Consider the following 19,183-nt stretch of genomic DNA (forward strand, 5'->3'; position numbering starts at 1 on the left):
TACACCAAACCCACAGATTGGAACACTTACCTACACTATAACTCCAACCACCGACCACACCAAAAAAGAAGTATCCCATTCAGTCAGGCACTAAGGATACGAAGAAAACAGAAGATTTTGAAATCCACACACAAAGAATGCGTGAAAAATTTCTAGAAAAAAACTATCCAGAAAATATCATAAAACAAGCTATATCCAAGGAAAAAGCTATAAATAGAAGTGAATTATTAAAAGAAGAACAGATCTAAGTACAGAACCAAACCATTCCCTTTGTTACATTAACTATATCTGCAAACCGAAAATATATCAAAAATCTTAACCAATCGGAAATATATTTTAAACAGATTACCAGACGCCATGAACCTCGCCAAATACAAATATACAGTCGCATATAGCCGAAATGTAAGTTTAAGAAATATGCTAGTTAAGAGTGACATCAAACAAAAGTACGGAAAGATAGATAGCAAGCCTTGCGGGCTTAATTGCTACCTTTGCAGACACATGATAAGAACCGATTTGGTAAAAAGCCATGCCAATAACTATCAAATAAAGATTAGAGACGACATATCATATACTACTAACAATGTAGTATACATGATTGAATGCAGAATATGTCATTTACAATACATAGGACAACCTGGAAATACTCTTAAAGAAAGATTCAGGGGACATTTTCAAGATATTGATACTGAAAACAAATACAAACCAGTATCAATACATTTCACGTTTCCTTGTCACAGTAAGCACGACGTAACAATAACAGGCATCGTTAAAACACCAACCGACGTAAACATTCGCCTAAGAACAGAAGAAGGGTGTATAAGTAAACTATCAACAGCAGAACCCTGGTGATTAAACAAAAGACACTAAAATGGCTGAAACTAAAACTACTCCAAGGAAATAGAACAATGATAAGACAATCGGGATCAACTGCACTAAATGTAATAAGAAACTTGCAAACATCTTAACATTGAAAAGACATAACCGCACCTTCCATGAAGATACAGTCAAGATTTTCAACTGCAGTTTATGTTACGCCAACTTCACTAAGAAATATAACATTAAAAAACACATCCGTGAAAAACATGAAGACACAGACGAAAAAAATTACACTGAAACATCAGGAACACCAAAACAGATGGCCACCCAAATTGAGAAATGGGTGCCACCTTTCGAAGCGTGCAAATGGGATGTTACAAAGAAACCAACCTTTAGAGTTATCCCAGGCAAACCAACTGTAACCTACCCGGAAAAGAAGAACAATACACCAAACAATTTGGAAAGTGATCTGTACTTATCTGAATCTAATAGTACCGTTAATTCTCAAAATCACAGCCCAACAATTGAGTGGAACAAATACCAAATCAACAGCCATGGATATTTAACAGAAAAGAAAACATACCACCCAGAGACCTACCATCACTACGAAAGCTGGGATCAATATACTACCTAAAATTACAGTTATTTAGAGAAAACTTCAAACAAAAACCATACCTCAATAATAGACTTAACAATTGATGAAAGTATAATCGACTTATGTACCAGTAATACCACTGTGTTCTTATTATATAGAACTTTATAACAATATATTTATAACTCAAACACTTTCGTTTTCAATCTATGAAGTACTTCATACCTATTATTTTTCATATAAATTGTCCTGATGACGCCTGCCTTGCAGGCGAAACATGTAAACCTTAGATAATAAAATTGCAGACCATTTGAAGTGTTGTTGTCAATTTTGAGTATTATTTAAGTGTTGCATTCAGAGTTTAATTTATTTTATAAGTTTAATGCTTATCTATTGTTTTACAGGCACTCTGGTGTAGTTTTATTTTACCAAAAAGTGAGATTCCTGTTAATTCCATACCCACCACTGATATTCAGGGTATGTTATATGTTCTTTATTTAAACTCACAAATACATCTTATTACAGTCATTTCAATAACTACCATGTTAACTCAGAATTTTTTATAAAGAATCTAATAAGTTCTTTGGGGGGGACAATTTTTTAGTTTTTCTGTAAAAAAAAATGTATATGCCTATTAAAAAATAATGGACATTCATTTCAAAATATTTCCATTCTAAGTAGAAAGCTTAAAAACTATGTGCCGATTTCTAGGCATTTTTGTTTAACTTATGACTTTAATAACAGTTTGTACTAATCCAATGCCCCAGACTAGTAAAATTCTATTTGGACTAGTAAGTATTTTCAAAAGTTTGTTTAGACATAAAAGAAAAATGTTGAAATAATGGATCTTTGGACTAGTAGTTGAAAAAGATTTTGATGCAGACTATAATAACTGCTATCTCTTAGATAGGGAATGTTTATCGTGTTGTGATTGATAATAAAAACCAATGCATATTGAAGTTTAGATGCTTTGATATATATGATCTACAGATTTAAACATGTACATATGTGTAATATATATTTAAAGGTGATTTACAAAAAGGTATATGTGTAGTGGAATCAGGTTCAGTAAGCTGTTTTATGGAAAAAGGAGGAGAATTCAACACAGCTTTACCATTTCAGGTTTGTTCAAAAATTACATTGGTGTTCACCATTCAGACACTATATACCAAGAGGAATATTCTAAGATTATTTACAACATCTGTTAATTGAGTACTATTGTTAACTCAGCTTTAAGTCCTTTCGTTGCCTTTTGAATACTCTCAGTCTTCAATCATCTCCAGTCGTCCCATTTGTGTTTAAGCTGTAAGCTACCGAAGTTTCATAAAACATAATAAAAATTAAAAATCTTTTTGAAACTCTTGTAACTATGTATAGAGGTAATTTTAGAATTCACTTACATTTACAATGGAAAAAAATTTAATGACCTGACCCTTGATATTAATATTTTGAAAACAAATTTACAATTTGAGCAAATTAAAACTCATCTTTCACAACGAAATATAACTTTATGTTGATTTATTACATCTTAAAATAAATCATTTTCTACATACTGTAAAAAATTTGACACCTTCATATATATAGTGTATAACTACCCATAGTTGAGATTTTGAAGTGTCTTCTATGGGTCCCATGTTTTCTTTTTTAATGGAATAGCCCTAATAATGTATTGCAATTTTTAAGGTTTATGGTAGAGTGTTTGTTCATCTTGTAGGGTTTTAAATTTTAAGATTTCATTAAACAACAGGATCCAAAAATTTAATCCCCAATAAACAAAATTTACTGAATTTTTGAATTCCAAAAATTGATTATAGCACCATAAAAAAAACCCAACATCTTTTAACCATCAATTTGAATTAGAAAAAAAGAGTAAAGAAGCTAAAACATACCTGTTAAATTTTTTATGCCCCCGCGACAAAATGTCGAGGGGCGTATTAATTAACCCCTGTGCGTCCGTCTGTTTAGGATACATTGTTTGTCCGGCTATCTCCTCCTACAGTTTTGGAGGTACAGCTTTAGTATTTTGTAGGATGTTCATACACATAATGGATATGCATGGCCACAGAATTTTGATTTCTTTTAAATATTCTGAAAATGACAGGTAGTTGGACTTAGTCATTTTGTTGGTCAGGCGGGGGCATATTTGTGTCTTACAGACAGCGTAACAATTTCAAGTTGTATGCCAACATCACTATTTGTCAAATCTAAAATTTTTGGAACTATACTCATGCATATGGCAGAGCAGAAAAGGGGGGGGGGGGCATTGTCCATATCTAGTTTTTAAATATTTGAATTAAAGAATTACGGATTTGAATTGTCAAAATTAACACTTCAAATTGTTTTATAGGTTGCTAATTCCTGGGTTATCAAGAATGGTTTATTATTTGAGAGAACAGTGTCACCAACAGAGATGACAAGTGGTAAAAGGTAATCCTCATTGGAAACATAAGTTTATTCTGTGTTTGCTTTTGGTAAAGATTTGCTTATATGGTCTATTGTTTGAGAAACCTTTTGTAATGTATCATTGATATATGAGAACATCTTGTACCAGAACAACTTTGTTAAGTTTTGAATACATAAATGTCCGTTTCTCAGAAACCTATCGCAAAATATTTTTGAGAAATAGGTTTTATTTTCAATATTACAGTGTTGTTCATCAACAATCATAGTTAAGAATCATTACAATTTTGTTAAGTAATTTGCATTGTCTAGATGTTTTGCAGAGTCTCTCAAGTTTGTTACTTCATTATAGAAATTCTCCTAATCAGACAACAGTATTCAGTATGTTACATCCATTGGATGAAGTAGCTCCAGTCATAACTAAAACATCAGGTATGTTATTACTGAATAAGCATTTTGCATAAATGAGAAAGTAAAGCTTTTGTAGAAAGTAATTAATTTAATTGTTATAAAGTTGATTAAAGTCATTCATGTCTGATAACAGAAACTAGGGATAAAGATATTATAATTTTATTGAAGCTAAAAAAAAAATTAAAAACAAAACCCGATAAAAATTGATTCCAGTTGTTTCTATTATTAGATAAATAAAAATTCAGAGCTGTAAATTTTTCAATGCATTTTTTTATTATGGTTTTTGTCTCGCCTTGACGGAGTCAAAAAGCGAGACATAGGTATGCTGTTTCCAGCGTCGGCGTCAACAATGTATTAGTTTGTGATTAGGTCTAGTTTATGGTGAACCACTAGTGGTAGGTCAATGATATTTGGTATGCAGTTGTATTAGCATTGGCACATATCATTTCCTTGGAGATTATTGGCCCTGCCCCCTCAATCATGGTCTATTGACTTTGAAACTTTTGCTTAGTTTACATGTATTAGTTTGTGATTAGGTCAGTTTATGGGGAACCACTAGTGGTAGGCCAATGATATTTGGTATGCAGTTGTATAAGCATTGGCATATCTCATTTCCATGGAGATTATTTGACCCTGCCCCCTCAGTCATGGTCTATTGACTTAAAAACTTTTGCTTAGTTTACATGTATTAGTTTGTGATTAGGTTGGTTTAAGATGAATCAGTAATGTTAAGTCAATGATATTTAGTATGCAAATTTATTGGCATTTGCAAGTCTCATTTCCATCATCATCATGGTTCATTGACTTTGACACTTTTACTTAGTTTACAAGTTAATATTTGTGGTTAGGTTTTTTTAAAGGGAACAACTTATGATAAGTCAATGGTACATTGTATTTGGTATGCAGTTGTATTAGAATTGGCACATGTACCTTCAGTCATGGTTCATTGACTTTGAATATTTGCATAACTTACATGTTAAAGTATTGCTATTTTAATTTCAAAATTTGCATTGTTAAAATTAAATTACAAAAAGGCTAGACATATCTCTGTGTTAACAATTTATTATTGTTTTTCATTGAAAGAATACTTATAATTAAGTAAATGCATCTTTTGGAAACATACTCATAAAAATGTGAAAGCAAGACAAACAAACAAGACAAAAATCAACTACCTGGATGTATAGAGGAGTTTAACCTTAGTTTTGAAATAAATATGCATGATCCATAAAGTCCATTTTAAATAATTTTGTCTATAAGATTATATCAGTCATTTTATATATACTATAGGTGTAAGTGGATACCCTAAGATTTCCTACTTAACAGATAATACTCAGCACATAGTGTTTACCAGTGTAGAACCATCCCTTGTATTTACATATGATACAATGATTGGAGTACATACTGTTTGGAGGGTCAGAAAAGCCAGAGCAGATGTAAGAAATGATGATTGCTAGGGATGTCAACTCAGTAAAGATTTACTGATCGAGTACTCGTTGGATTTACCGAGCGATACTCGAGTACTCGCTCGGGAAAAACACCTACAAAATGGAAATACAAAATTATACCCATTTTACGTATTGTGGGTCTTTGTCTTATGGACGTAAAACCCTTAACATTATTACTTAGGACTAGATAATAGTTCCAGGAATTTTATACCATAATTAATAGCTCATTTACTACTTGTACAAATTAAGTAAACTGGCAATAATCTAATCAATTAATTAATAAACATCTTTAGAAAAATGATTACGCAAACAATTGTATTTGGGAACCGTAAAAAAAACATTTAATGATCAACAAAGGGGTGATGTTTTGAACTTACTGATGCCTTTAATCATTTTCTGAGGGTCGACACAGGGTGCAACGAATTTGTTCTTATTTAGAAATATTTCTCAACTTTTTTATGTAATTAACAGTCCTGCTGATGAAAATATTTGCTCTGACGGTACAGAGGTGGGGGAATGACTAAGATTAGCTAAAAGTGTAAACCTTGGAAAGGTGCTCTTGTTTATAGCCTACCTCTGTTCGCAGGAATTTTAAATGACAATTAAACGCCAACATTCGAAACGTATTTTAATTTTGATTAATATTTAATTTCTCAATAAAATATTTTTTGTTAAAGCTTGAGAAAGCAACAACATTTTAACAGGAAACCGATTAGTCGAGTATCATTTTGGTATTCGATACTCGGTACTCGAGTACTTGAGTACTCATTGACATCCCTAATAATTACAGTTCATAATACTAGTCAATTGAATCAAAGTGAAAAAAAAACACCTGAATATCTAGTTTAAAGAAAGTCATTCCATGCTATTAGTTTACAGAAAAAAAAGGTGTCAAACAAAAAATACTAAGCATTAAAAAGTTTTAATTTATACGATACAGATACTACATTGTATATTTGTAAAAAATTGCTTCAAAATGTTGTAGAAATTTATTCAAAATTATATATTATGGTACAATATAGTCATTTTGTATGAAGATTTTGATTCATACACACTTATTTAGTAAGTAGTCTAAGATTGTATTTTTACTTCTTTATGATCTATTTTATTAATATATATGTACAGGAGTGCAGTTCAGTATGTGCAACTTTTGAAACCAGTTTCCTACAGCCCCCTGGTAATACCACTTCCATTGGACTGAATATGTCAGCAAGTAGTCATTCTCGTTTTATCAGCAACTTGTCGGCCCAATCACCAAGTGTATCTCCTATGCGAAACTTCTCTGGAAGAATCAGTTCTCCTGGTGGTGGATTTATCAGATCCCAAAGTCTGAGTCCAGCTGTTAATACTATGGCTGCTGTCAGGTATTTTGTGGTTGTGGTTACTAAGGGCCTTTCCAGGAGTAATTGAATGGGGGGGGGGGGGGGGGGGTTATTATAGACAGATAGCCTAACAATTATTCATGAAATAATCAATCAAAATTTTATGCACGGCAGGGTTAAATAAAAAGTGCCTTCCAACCCCCCATTTATTACTGGAAAAACCCTAATTTAAAAAACAATTATTATATTTTTATTAAAGATTATTACTTGTAAAAGGCACAAACAGTATAAAATTTTGTAAATCTTGGTATAGAAAGACAAATTGAAGAATAATCGGCAAAGTTGGAAAAAAATCTTAAGAATTTATTCAAAAAATTCAAACATGATATGTAGTTTTGAATTTTGAATGCATAAAATTAATGCAAAATGCAATCTAGATAGGTAATTAAATTCATAAAAAGTGTAAAAAACCATTAAGAAAAGCAGCAACAAGAAAGAAAACACCATAAAGTAAATTATACACATGCATGTGCTAAAGATCTTGTCTGTTATTCAATAATCTCATATTTAATAGTCGAGCTCAGTCACCAGCAGTTGTGGGTACAGCATCAGTGATCAGGTTCCAGTCTCCATCCCCTAGTGTAGCCAGAAGTCCTGCTGGTTTCTTCAGGACACCACCTGTAGGTTCCTATAATGTATCATTAATCAATGAGAGCTACTCTGAATGGGTAGAACCACTCAAACCAGAAGTATGCTTTGAACATCTGTGGACAGAACCTGCACCAGCCATTAGGTAAAAGTTTTACTTTATTCAGTCTACAGCATAAACAATGCGGTCCACTATTTCTGACAATTTTTTTTTAATTGTGTCTTAAGTAAGTGTTGGCCAAATTAAAAACATAACAAAATTGAGATGCTACCATGACTGTTATGCCAGGAGAAAAAAAATTGCATATAAACTGCACTGTTCCAATGTTCACAATTTGAAATTTTATTTAAATAACTGTGTTTGTCACATGTTGAAAACATAAAAAGGAAGTATAATTGTTTGTAAATGAAGCTATAACACTACATTAAAATAAACCAAAATCACAAAATATTCTGGTTTATATCGCATATAACTGAATGTATAAAACTGTCAATGATTGGACTAAGAAGATGTTTGAGTGAACAACAAGGCTCCAGTTATAGATTATGTATATAAAATGTTTCTAAAGGGATAAAGATTGGTTGTGAATTAAGCATAACTAAATTGAATGATTTGTAGAGATGGATCTTTAGGAAAGTCATCTAAAGCCTTCCTGACCAGAGATCTATGTGGACAACAATATATGTGCTATCTTATATCATACAGACAACAACTAAGGTAGGCTTTTATTTTCAACTCCGTTTTTGATTGTGAATTATCTTTGGAAAATTTGTAGTTTTATACTTTTATTTGTTATTGTGAACTTAAATTTGACTCTGAATATATAAAAATTCAACTATAAATCTATAAATGAATAAAATGCTATAAAAATGACCAGTAAAGATTTTGCTTGAAGGAAATATCATCATGACAGCTTAGCCAGAAATAATAGTATAAGCTGTTGGAAGGTATATTTTATTTTGATTCATCATGCATAACAGAAGATTCCCAAGAAAAAAGTGCTGAAAATCAAAATATCATGGCGACCTGCAATATCAATGCTGTTGATAGTAAACTGGCAATCAAATTTTACTTTCTATATTTGATGAAAAAAATATGATTATCAGCAACCTCATGTTTTTTCCATAGATGTGTAAAGTTTGAAGAAAGCAATGACCTTAGTCAGCTGATTTTTGGTGCAGTATCTGTAATACAGGCAAAAGATGCTTTGCCAGTTGAAGTAAGTATTAAAGTTTTCTATAAAATCAGATATAAATGTAATATAAATATTGTTAGTTACACTGTGTGCTAGTGACCTATTCAAGGCTTCCAAAACGGTCGTATTTGCCAGACAGATGTCAGTTTACTGGACATTGTCAGACTGGGCCAAGCATGAAACGGACATCCTACTTGGGTTTGCCATTTTAACATTCATGCGATTCAGAAAAATCAACCAATTAGACTTGACCTTGTGCCTTTAACAGCCACAATTTTTCTGTCATAAAAGTGACATTAATCTATAAAGAAGCCCTACTGTAATCACCTCTCATTCCAATCAATATTAATTAAGTGTTAAAAAGGTGAGATTTACCTGTGATCACCAGTGTCGGGTAAAATATTTGTACCAGACATCACTCGGATCTTTTCGGAAGATATTTTTTTATTAAAATTGAAAACAATCCTGGTTTAGATCTAACTACTTTTAAGCAAAATAAATTAATACTATTGAAAAAAACGTATTTAAGACGATAAGATCATAATTTTCAAGCAACAGGTAAACTATTTTTTACTGGATGTAGATCATTCTATTTATTTAAAAGTTTTTTGGTTTTTTTTAATTTCAGGGGTTTGCATCTTATCAATTTAGTCAAAAAAAATTAATATGTTATGTGAAATACACGTACATGAACAGAATTTGATGAAAATTGTAAAAGGTAGCAGTAAAGGTTGTAAATGAAAAATAGTCAGAACCATGTTGTTTGAAACTAGTACACGCGTGCACATGTGCACAGGTGTGAGGTTTAATTATGCATCCAATTTTAAAAAAAACGCTAAAATCATCATTGATACCTTAATCTAACATGTTCAATTCGATATTTTCCTGAAGAAATAATCGTGCTTTGTAAACATATACAGATTTTACGTATCCGTCTACGGTCCATGTTTTACCATTGTAAAGTCAACATCCTTTATTAGAAAAATATGTTTTTTAAAATCGAAAACGAAGTTGTTGACACCTAATTTGCCAAAAATAAAGAGTCTAAGGCAGATATTAATATTAGTACGCTGATGATGCACACTTCGAATGATGCACTGTCATTTGAACAGTTTACGTCAGAACATCAAATCTTTATCAAAAGTCAAGTTTAAATTAAAATCGTTTATGTGTCAATCATTATTCATATGATAACCAACTGATTAAAATGCTTGCCTTTTTTAACTAAGTCTTCAGGGATTTAAATCGGGATAAGACAAAAAATGTTCGGCTGGCTCAAATATATTTTGGAAGCCCTGGTCCTAATATGATATACATGGAATTTACTGACCCTATAGATTCGCTCTCTCCCCCCATATGGAATTTACTGACCCCATTTATATGGTATTAGGTCACTAGCACACTGGTTAACGAATTTATCTAACCGGCTATCTTAACATGTGGCATTTAGACTAGTGGCCTATCAAAGTGGTCAGGTCGTCAATATAAAGAACCTACTTCCATTGGTCTATAAAAAATACTAATGCCAACAATAACAGCTTGTTAGCTTTGATTTCATCATCAATTTCTTCATCTGTTGTTTGGGCGATACGTTTCAGATTTTTCCTCAACGCAATGTTGTTTTTATAAAGGGAAGTAAAACCACTACTAACCGTGTATTAGAATAAAACATGCCTACTAACCCCATATTAAATATACACTGTCTCCATGCGGTCGCTTTTAACCAATAATCAATAATATTCCTAGAAATGTATAGGAGGTAAGATAAAATTAGATATGGAGTATATTTTAATGAGATAGTAATCCAATGACACAAATAGGCAAAAAAATCTGGAGGTTAACATACTGTTTTCTATGGTTTGTTTGTGTATTTAATGTCATTTTCAGCTCCCTTGGCTGTATCAGGGTTGCCATATTTTATTGGTGGATGAAGCTGTAGTCTCTTGAGAGAACCACTGACCTTTGGCATGAAAACTAACAATCCTTGTCAATTAAGATCACAGTCCAACACACACCTGGCCACGAACAGGGTTCCGACTCACATTCTCAGAGATGACAGGCTATTGATCACTGTTGATAAACAGTTCATCATAAACTACGTAGACAACTTTGCTAAAATTTGTCACAATTGTGATGTCATGCATGTTTTCTTGATGACAGGAAATATTCATACATTTAAAAAAGAATATTTTTGTGTGAATCTGATGTATCAAAATTATTTTCCTGCAAAACTTTAATTTTGGAAGGACTCTTATGATCCTTTGTAAACATACTCATTTACTATGGAATATTTTAAACATGGTGATATTCATGTAGGATAACTTATTCTGCAGAACCAAAGAATTGAACCGTCAAATAATGTCTTAAGCTGTATTGAGTGTTTTAGTCATTTTACTAAAGGTTCAATATACCCATTTTTTAGGTTATGTATTTTACCTTGAATACTTTCAAAAATTATTCTTGTTTCCTGGTGTGAATATGTATCTTGTGATCAAAATCTGTATCCATTGGTTACAAAATGTTGGAATAATCCCTTTAGAAATAATTATATAATGTGAGAAATTAAATTCGTTGAATACTGTCAATTCAGAAATTATTGCAACATTTTTATTAATGCGAATAATGCGACTGGGTGAGTATCGCAATAATAAGAACTCACATTCTGATATCTGATACATATAGCTGTATGCAGATTTTCCTGAAATCACAATGATTAATCTCACAGTTTTATCCTTTCTTGAAAAATCGCAATAATTAATGCATGCAATAATTAGTGACTTTACAGTACTTATTACTTTTAAGGTGAGTCAATTATTGGCAATCAAACAACATCTGCATATTTTATATTAAACTATAGATAAAAGTTTCAACTTGTTATGTAAACAAGTAATTTTGAATTGTAAACATTTTTTTTATTTGCAGATAGGCTATAAAAACAGTAAAAACACTGTAAGATGTAATAATTTTTAATTCAAATATTATCAGAAAGGAGGGTGTGGTCAAATCCATTTCCAAAAATTTCCTTAGTCATTGTATCCACACTTCATTTATTATATACACTTTAAATTCATATGAAAACCTCATACGATGCATAAAATTTTCGTAAAAATATATAAAAGAGTACCATATTCTATTTTTCAGACTTTAGATCTTTTGATAGTAATTGACCCTACAAACGTATTATGGGTTTATAGTGGGAGCACAAAGGTAAGATCTGATTTATAAGGGGATATGTATTAATTTCTGAAACTATATTATCTTTTTATTTAGTTCCTTTTTGTCTCGCCTTGACAGAGTCAAAAAGCAAGACATAGATATGCTGTTTCCGGTGTCGGCGGTGGCGACGGCGGCGGCAGCTTTAACAATGTATTAGTTTGTGATTAGGTCTAGTTCATGGTGAACCACTAGTGGTAGGTCAATGATATTTGGTATGCAGTTGTATTAGCATTGGCACATCTCATTACCATGGAGATTATTTGGCCTCACCCCCTCAGTCAAGGTCTATTGACTTTGAAACTTTGCTTAGTTTACATGTATTAGTTTGTGATCAGGTCAGTTTATGGGGAACCACTAGTGGTAGGTCAATGATATTTGGTATGCAGTTGTATAAGCATTGGCACATCTCATTACCATGGAGATTATTTTGCACCGCCCCCTCAGTCAAGGTCTATTGACTTTGAAACTTTTGCTTAGTTTACATGTATTAGTTTGTGATTAGGTCAGTTTATGGGGAACCACTAGTGGTAGGTCAATGATATTTGGTATGCAGTTGTATAAACATTGGCATATCTCATTGCCATGGAGATTATTTCGCCCCGCCCCCTCATTCATGGTCTATTGACTTTGAAACTTTTGCTTAGTTTTCATGTATTAGTTTGTGATTAGGTCAGTTTAAGGGGAACTGTTAGTGGTAGGTCAATGATAATTGGTATGCAGTTGTATAAGCATTAGCACATCTCATTTCCATGGAGAATATTTGGTCCTTACCCCTCAGTCATGAGTTAATTGACTTTGAAACTTTTGCTTAGTTTACATGTATGAGTGTGTGATTAGGTCAGTTTAAGATGAACCACTAATGTTAAGTCAATGATATTCAGTATGCAAATGTATTGGCATTTGCAAGTTTCATTTCCATGGAGATTATAAAACCCCACCCCTTAATTATGGTTCATTGACTTTGAAACTTTTACATAGTTTACAAGTTACTGTTTGTGTTTAGGTTTGTTTAAAGGGAACGACTTATGAAAAGTCAATGGTATTTGGTTTGCAGTTGTATTAGCATTGGCACATCTCATTTCCATGAGATTGTTTAGCCCTGTACCTTCAGTCATGGTTCATTGACTTTGAATATTTGCATAACTTACATGTTAAAGTATTGCTATTTTAATTTCAACATTTGCATTATCAAAATAACAAATAGGCGAGACATATATCTGTGTTAACAGTTTATTTATTTATGTTGTCCTGAAATTTTATGAGAACTATTGTCATCAGTAAGTGTCTATTGTCAGTCATCTTCATGAACGACACAACTCTGTCTGGACTACAATTCAACTTGTCTAAAATATAATTCTGTTTGGTAGTTTATAGCCAAGAGAACTGGTACTTGAAGTAGTCATATAAAAACAATTTTGAAAAATAAATAAACTAAGAAAAATTACAATAAAACCAAACAATTTCTCTACCAAACATAGTTGCCAATATTTCTTCTTTTTTGGGGGGTGGGGACTTGATATGTAGAAATTTAGAATTTTACTGCTTTCTGTTTAAAACAGTTGTGCTAAAAATGTAATCTGTTACCTCACAAATGACTGCTTGAACATCAGGGAGACTATATATTGCTTTTGCCAGTGTAAGCCCTAATATATATACATAATCTCATAAACATGTTTAACCCCGCCGCATTTTTGCGCCTGTCCCAAGTCAGGATCCTCTAGCCTTTTATTTTTAATTTTAGTTTCTTGTGTACAATTTGGAGTTTAGTATGGCGTTCATTATCACTGAAATAGTATATATATTTGTTTAGGGGCCAGCTGAAGGACGCCTCCGGGTGCGGGAATTTCTCGCTGCATTGAAGACCTGTTGGTGACCTTCTGCTGTTGTCTGTTCTATGGTCGGGTTGTTGTCTCTTTGACACATTCCCCATTTCCATTCTCAATTTTATAAGAAGATGATGAATATAGGTTCCTTTGAGCCTTTAGAATATGAAACATCAACCTCATTTAATTCAAGTATATTTAAAAAAAAAATGCTTGTGTCAGAGGTTAACTAATATTTTTGCTGAATTTTAATAAATATTTTCACAGATCAACAGGCTCCATGTACCAACCTTACCTATAGGGACAGGATCTATTAGTATGTTGAGGACTGTGACACCATTAAACAGTCCTACCAGAGGTAGAATATTTACCTCAAGTAGACCTCCTAGTGCTATGGATGCTAGATTTGATGATGAAGAGGTATGATATTTCAGTTTGGACACATTGACAAATGATAAACCTGTACCTGAATTCACTAGGTGATTGCAATAATGGCCATGATGGATCAAGTGATTGAAATAAATATCATACTGGACAGGTGATACTGGACTAGTGATTGCAGCTCATACCATGATAGACTAGTGATTGCAATAGATGTCATGATGAACCATGTGATTGCAATAATAGCCATTATTGACCATGTGATTGCAATAAATGTAAATATGGACCATGTTATTGCAATGATGGACATGATGGACCATATGATTGCAATAAATACCATGATTGACCATATGATACAATAATTGCCATGGTAGATGATTGCAATTAATGCCATGGTGCATCATATGATTGTATTAAATTCCATGGTGGATCATGTGATTGCTTTAAATGCCATGATGGATCATGTGATTGCACCAAAAGCCATGGTTGATCATGTGATTGCAATAAATACCATGATGGGTTTGTTCCAGCAGATTCTTTAAATAAGCCTAAGCAGCACAAATTATTCTCATCTTTTGGTATTGAAAATAGAAAATATCAAATACACTACACTTAAAGGTCAATATAAAGTCCTACATAACTTGAAATATATATAAAAGACAGCAGCATATCAATACACCTTATCGCTATTTAGTCCAATCCGGGAAAAACAGTTAGACAACTTCCTGTTGAGGTCAAGTGGTACAAAACAAAGGTCAGCAGCAATGAGCTGAGGGAGGAAAAGGTTTGGAAAGCGGACATTTTAACATTTTGATAGTTCAATTTTGAAGCAATTTTTAAAAGACAAATTAATGTCATTGATGTGTTTACAATGGTTTAAACATGTCTCTATGAAAAGTTTTATGCACAATATATTGTTTGAACAAGGCCCCAGATAGTTCAACTAGTTTGAAAAGTTGTGTAATTTTAGAACTTATCTGGATAGGAATAAATAGTGATAAGGTGTATAGTTAGAGGACATGCATGAAGACTGTTACACCATACATGAATAGATGTAATGATTTTTTTCTATTGGTTATCACACACACACAAGCATACCATATGTATTCAAATATATTGTTACCTTATTAAGTATGTTATACTGCATAAATTCATTGATTATCTCAATTTTGTATTATGGAAAGTCAAATATAAATTTTTTGTTATGTGATTACAGCTAAACCATATTTCTCCAGTATCAGATGCAGATGAATCAGCTAACTTTGAGGATTGTCCAGTGCAGACTGGATATGTACAAGGTCTCAGGGATAATGTAGGAGTAAAGTTTACGATTGTAAGTATCAATGACAGGGAATAATCATTAAAGATAGTAAAAAGCATGTAAGCATTTCTATACTTCCCAAGCAATTACTGGTATATGATAGTGATAGCGGTGTCAGTATATTTGTTCATTTATCCCATCCTTATCAATATTCCTTTGAATTAAGCATTGTGATTTTTATCAAAACAAATTTTTTCACATAAATGTTAAACCCATTAGAAAAACTTGATTAGATGCTGGTTAAGCAAGAAATACATATATCATTTTAGACACTATGATCTGTTGCATTATCTTCAAGATAATACAAAGCATTTGTCATACTAATTTTTATAATTTGAATTATTATGTAGATAAATATTGCATATCTAAGGCCACACCAATTTGATTTGTAGTTCTTCAGACAAAAGCTCCAAAAAATATGGGACGAGCGAGCGAAATTTTTTTTATTGTATTTATTTCTTCAAAATGAGTTTTTGTGAGGCGAGTGCTCTACAAGTGAAGCAAGCGGTATAATTTTTTTTTTGATTTTGCGATTCAGAATTTATGTACATGTTAAAACTGGGTTCCTTCATGGAAAAACAAGGAGAAACAGATGCTCTAATGCATATAATTTGATGTATTGGTGCCTGTACCATACCCAACTTTCTAGTCACGCTGTGGTTCAGCTGATTATTTTCGTCAAATAAGCTTGGTCTGTGTGAATTTTCATTTAAATCCATACATGTGTATATATTAAGAAAGCATTGCAGATGCAGTTAAACAAGAGAAATTATGTAAGTAGGATAAATGACATATGTTGAATAAATCAAAATATGTGTATGTATCCCAAAAAATGCCCATGCACAATATTTTTTGATGTTTTCATTATATGGTAATGATTGTTTATTGGCTGCTTGACATCCAGTTGGAACTATTTATCATTATTTAGGATCAACAGAATGAGTGATGTGAATATTTCAACAACATCATGAGCATGATGAGTAAGATAGTTATATTGATATGCATGTAGATCTCAATGTATTAAAATATATCCCTTTAAAATACCTGTCACCACATTCACATGGATTATTCTGACTTAGCAAAATATACTCTTTCCTTTTGCTCCTAAAAGCTGCAATGCATTTAAAACTCTTTAACTTGACTAGAACTGGTTGATAACACATCACAAATTATTATGAGCATGCCAATCCCAATACCACCATGTTGGAACTCTTAAATTTACCCTTACAAAAGAGATCTGCTTGCATGCCAAAAGACTAACAAGGGAATAAGGGGTTTCATCAAAATAAGGGAATCATGGGAATTTAATATTAATTTCATTAAAGATAGATATATGTCTATGTCTGTTGAAACGATGATCGGAGATGATGATGGTTCTAACAAATATAGTCCGAGATTACTCTGACGTCCAACGGCTGTGTTGCCAGACAAGCTGGGGCTGTGGTCCCTCGGCCTCAGCTTGTCTGGCAAAACAGCCGTTGGACGTCAGAGTAAACATATTGATGTAATTGTGGTCATCTAACGAAAGTTTTTTTTAATTTTTGCCTCCTAGAACTGGTCTTTAATAATAAAACGAGATGCATTTCAGATAACTGTGAGTTCAATAACTACTTGTCCATGGCAATGAGCTGACACAACTACATGTTGGCATTCCGATTTTTGACCTATTATTTACAAATCGATTTACCACACGTGCGTTTGAATCGACAGGAGCAATATATGCACAAGAAAAACGTCTATGTGAAAAAAAAATTTCAAGGAGAAACTAATTTTGGAGCGGCATGCGGCCCAAAAATTTGCGGAAGCGGTAATTATTTTTTTTTATTGAAAAGTCAATTTCTCCAAAACAGGAGCGGGAAAATCCAAAGAACTATTAATCAAATTGGTGTGGCCTAATGATAAACATATTTCAGGAATTAATGAATGGTCACCTATGTAGAGCTGCTATGCCTAGCCAGACTAATTCTCCAGGCAGTAAGTATTTTTTTTTACCTCATGTGAAAATACAATAATCAAGATGGCATGGATAAAAATAAAACAGATAATTCATGTTATTGATAATTATTGTTTTTTATGCCCCACAGAGGGGCATTATGTTTTTCGGTCTATGCGTCCGTTCGTTCGTCCGTTCATTCGTCCGTCCATCTGTCTGTCCCGCTTCAGGTTAAAGTTTTTGGTTAAAATTTTTGGTCAAGGTAGTTTTTGATGAAGTTGAAATCAAATCAACTTGAAACTTATTACACATGTTCCCTATGATATGATCTTTCTAATTTTAATGCAAAATTAGAGTTTTGACCCGCCAATTTCACAGTCCATTGAACATAGAAAATGATAGTGCGAGTGGAGCATCTGTGTACTATGAACACATTCTTGCTATGTTTTTTTTAAATGTGTGGTGGATATTTGTTTCCATCTGTAAGTCCAACCACATGTTTTTTTACAGTTTGAAAAGTACAAACTTTTTATTTTGTTTAAAAGTTATACATATATTGAAGATGTGCATATGGACAGGATTTTGAATTCATAATTTTTTCACAAAATTGCCAATTGTTGAAATTATTCAATTTTGGGGAAATTTATATTTATGGTATAAGTTTCATCTGTGGATTTTTTTCTTACAGTTTACAAGGTAGAACCTTCATGTCAGTTTCCTAATAAATAAAATTTATTTGCAGTTGAAGCTTGTCTGAATGGTCTAAAACATATGTTACCAAAAGACCTTGCCATCCTGTTACTTGGTAAATGGTATACAGCAAGAAACACTCCAGGAGGACTAGGAAACCAGTCTGAATGGGCTTTGTTTACACGATGTTTATTAAATCTTATGGGCTATGATACTACAAGATTAGCCTTGACAAGTCAGGTATTGTGGATTCATGAATAACTGTGAAATGCCAATGGTTATGGAATTCATTGCTAGAAGCAAATCACAAATTTGAATATTGAATACATTACATATGAACTTTTATTTGAAAGTAGCAATTATATGACCCCTTTCTGATATACCCTTTAAACTGCAGCTTTTTTTCTTTAGACTACTATATAAAAATTCTGTAGTTTTTGCTATGTTTAATCATTATAAGATACTGTAAATTCAGAAATTATTGCGAGGTTTTTATTAATGTGAATAATGCGATTTGGTGATTATCGCAATAATAAGAACTCACATTCTGATATCTGATACAGATATCTGTATACAGATTTTCCAGAAATTGCAATAATTGATCTCGCTTTTTTGTCCATTCTTCAAAAATCGCAATAACAAATGCATGCAATAATTTCAGAATTTACAGTATCAATTACAAAAACATAACTGATTGCAGTAAAGGTGAAAATCAAAATCAAAATAGCATACTTTTTGCCAGTTGAGTGATTTCCACTTAATCTTGTCCATCATTTAAAATATAACAGTTATCAGCTCTTTTTTATCCTGCCTGCAGAGATTAACATGAATTTTGGTATGTAGTTGCAGAATGGGTTTGCATTTTCTTCCAGTTGACCTATTACATCAAAATGACCCTTATCCTCATTTTACTTGCTGAAGGCTGACTATATGATTATATAGTGATTAGTACATGTTCACTACTGCTTGCCCAGATATTATTTGAT

General features: G+C 32.3%; 1 protein-coding gene across 2 annotated transcripts in view; it reads left to right on the top strand.

Moving 5' to 3' along the window:
* The window catches only part of LOC127698550 (anaphase-promoting complex subunit 1-like), a 109,963-nt gene that overhangs the window by 11,928 nt on the left and 78,852 nt on the right, over positions 1 to 19,183 (top strand). For both annotated transcript variants that reach the window (XM_052202034.1, XM_052202035.1), the window contains exons 4-17: positions 1,816 to 1,888; positions 2,439 to 2,533; positions 3,759 to 3,838; positions 4,164 to 4,243; positions 5,510 to 5,655; positions 6,793 to 7,031; positions 7,564 to 7,782; positions 8,257 to 8,355; positions 8,767 to 8,857; positions 11,975 to 12,040; positions 14,140 to 14,292; positions 15,470 to 15,586; positions 17,488 to 17,548; positions 18,250 to 18,437. In XM_052202034.1, the coding sequence (XP_052057994.1) occupies positions 1,816 to 1,888; positions 2,439 to 2,533; positions 3,759 to 3,838; positions 4,164 to 4,243; positions 5,510 to 5,655; positions 6,793 to 7,031; positions 7,564 to 7,782; positions 8,257 to 8,355; positions 8,767 to 8,857; positions 11,975 to 12,040; positions 14,140 to 14,292; positions 15,470 to 15,586; positions 17,488 to 17,548; positions 18,250 to 18,437 (1,707 nt within the window). The remainder of the gene's footprint in view (positions 1 to 1,815; positions 1,889 to 2,438; positions 2,534 to 3,758; positions 3,839 to 4,163; positions 4,244 to 5,509; positions 5,656 to 6,792; positions 7,032 to 7,563; positions 7,783 to 8,256; positions 8,356 to 8,766; positions 8,858 to 11,974; positions 12,041 to 14,139; positions 14,293 to 15,469; positions 15,587 to 17,487; positions 17,549 to 18,249; positions 18,438 to 19,183) is intronic.

This window comes from Mytilus californianus, unplaced genomic scaffold, assembly GCF_021869535.1.
Source record: "Mytilus californianus isolate M0D057914Y unplaced genomic scaffold, xbMytCali1.0.p SCAF_4, whole genome shotgun sequence".
Lineage (NCBI taxonomy): Eukaryota > Metazoa > Mollusca > Bivalvia > Mytilida > Mytilidae > Mytilus > Mytilus californianus.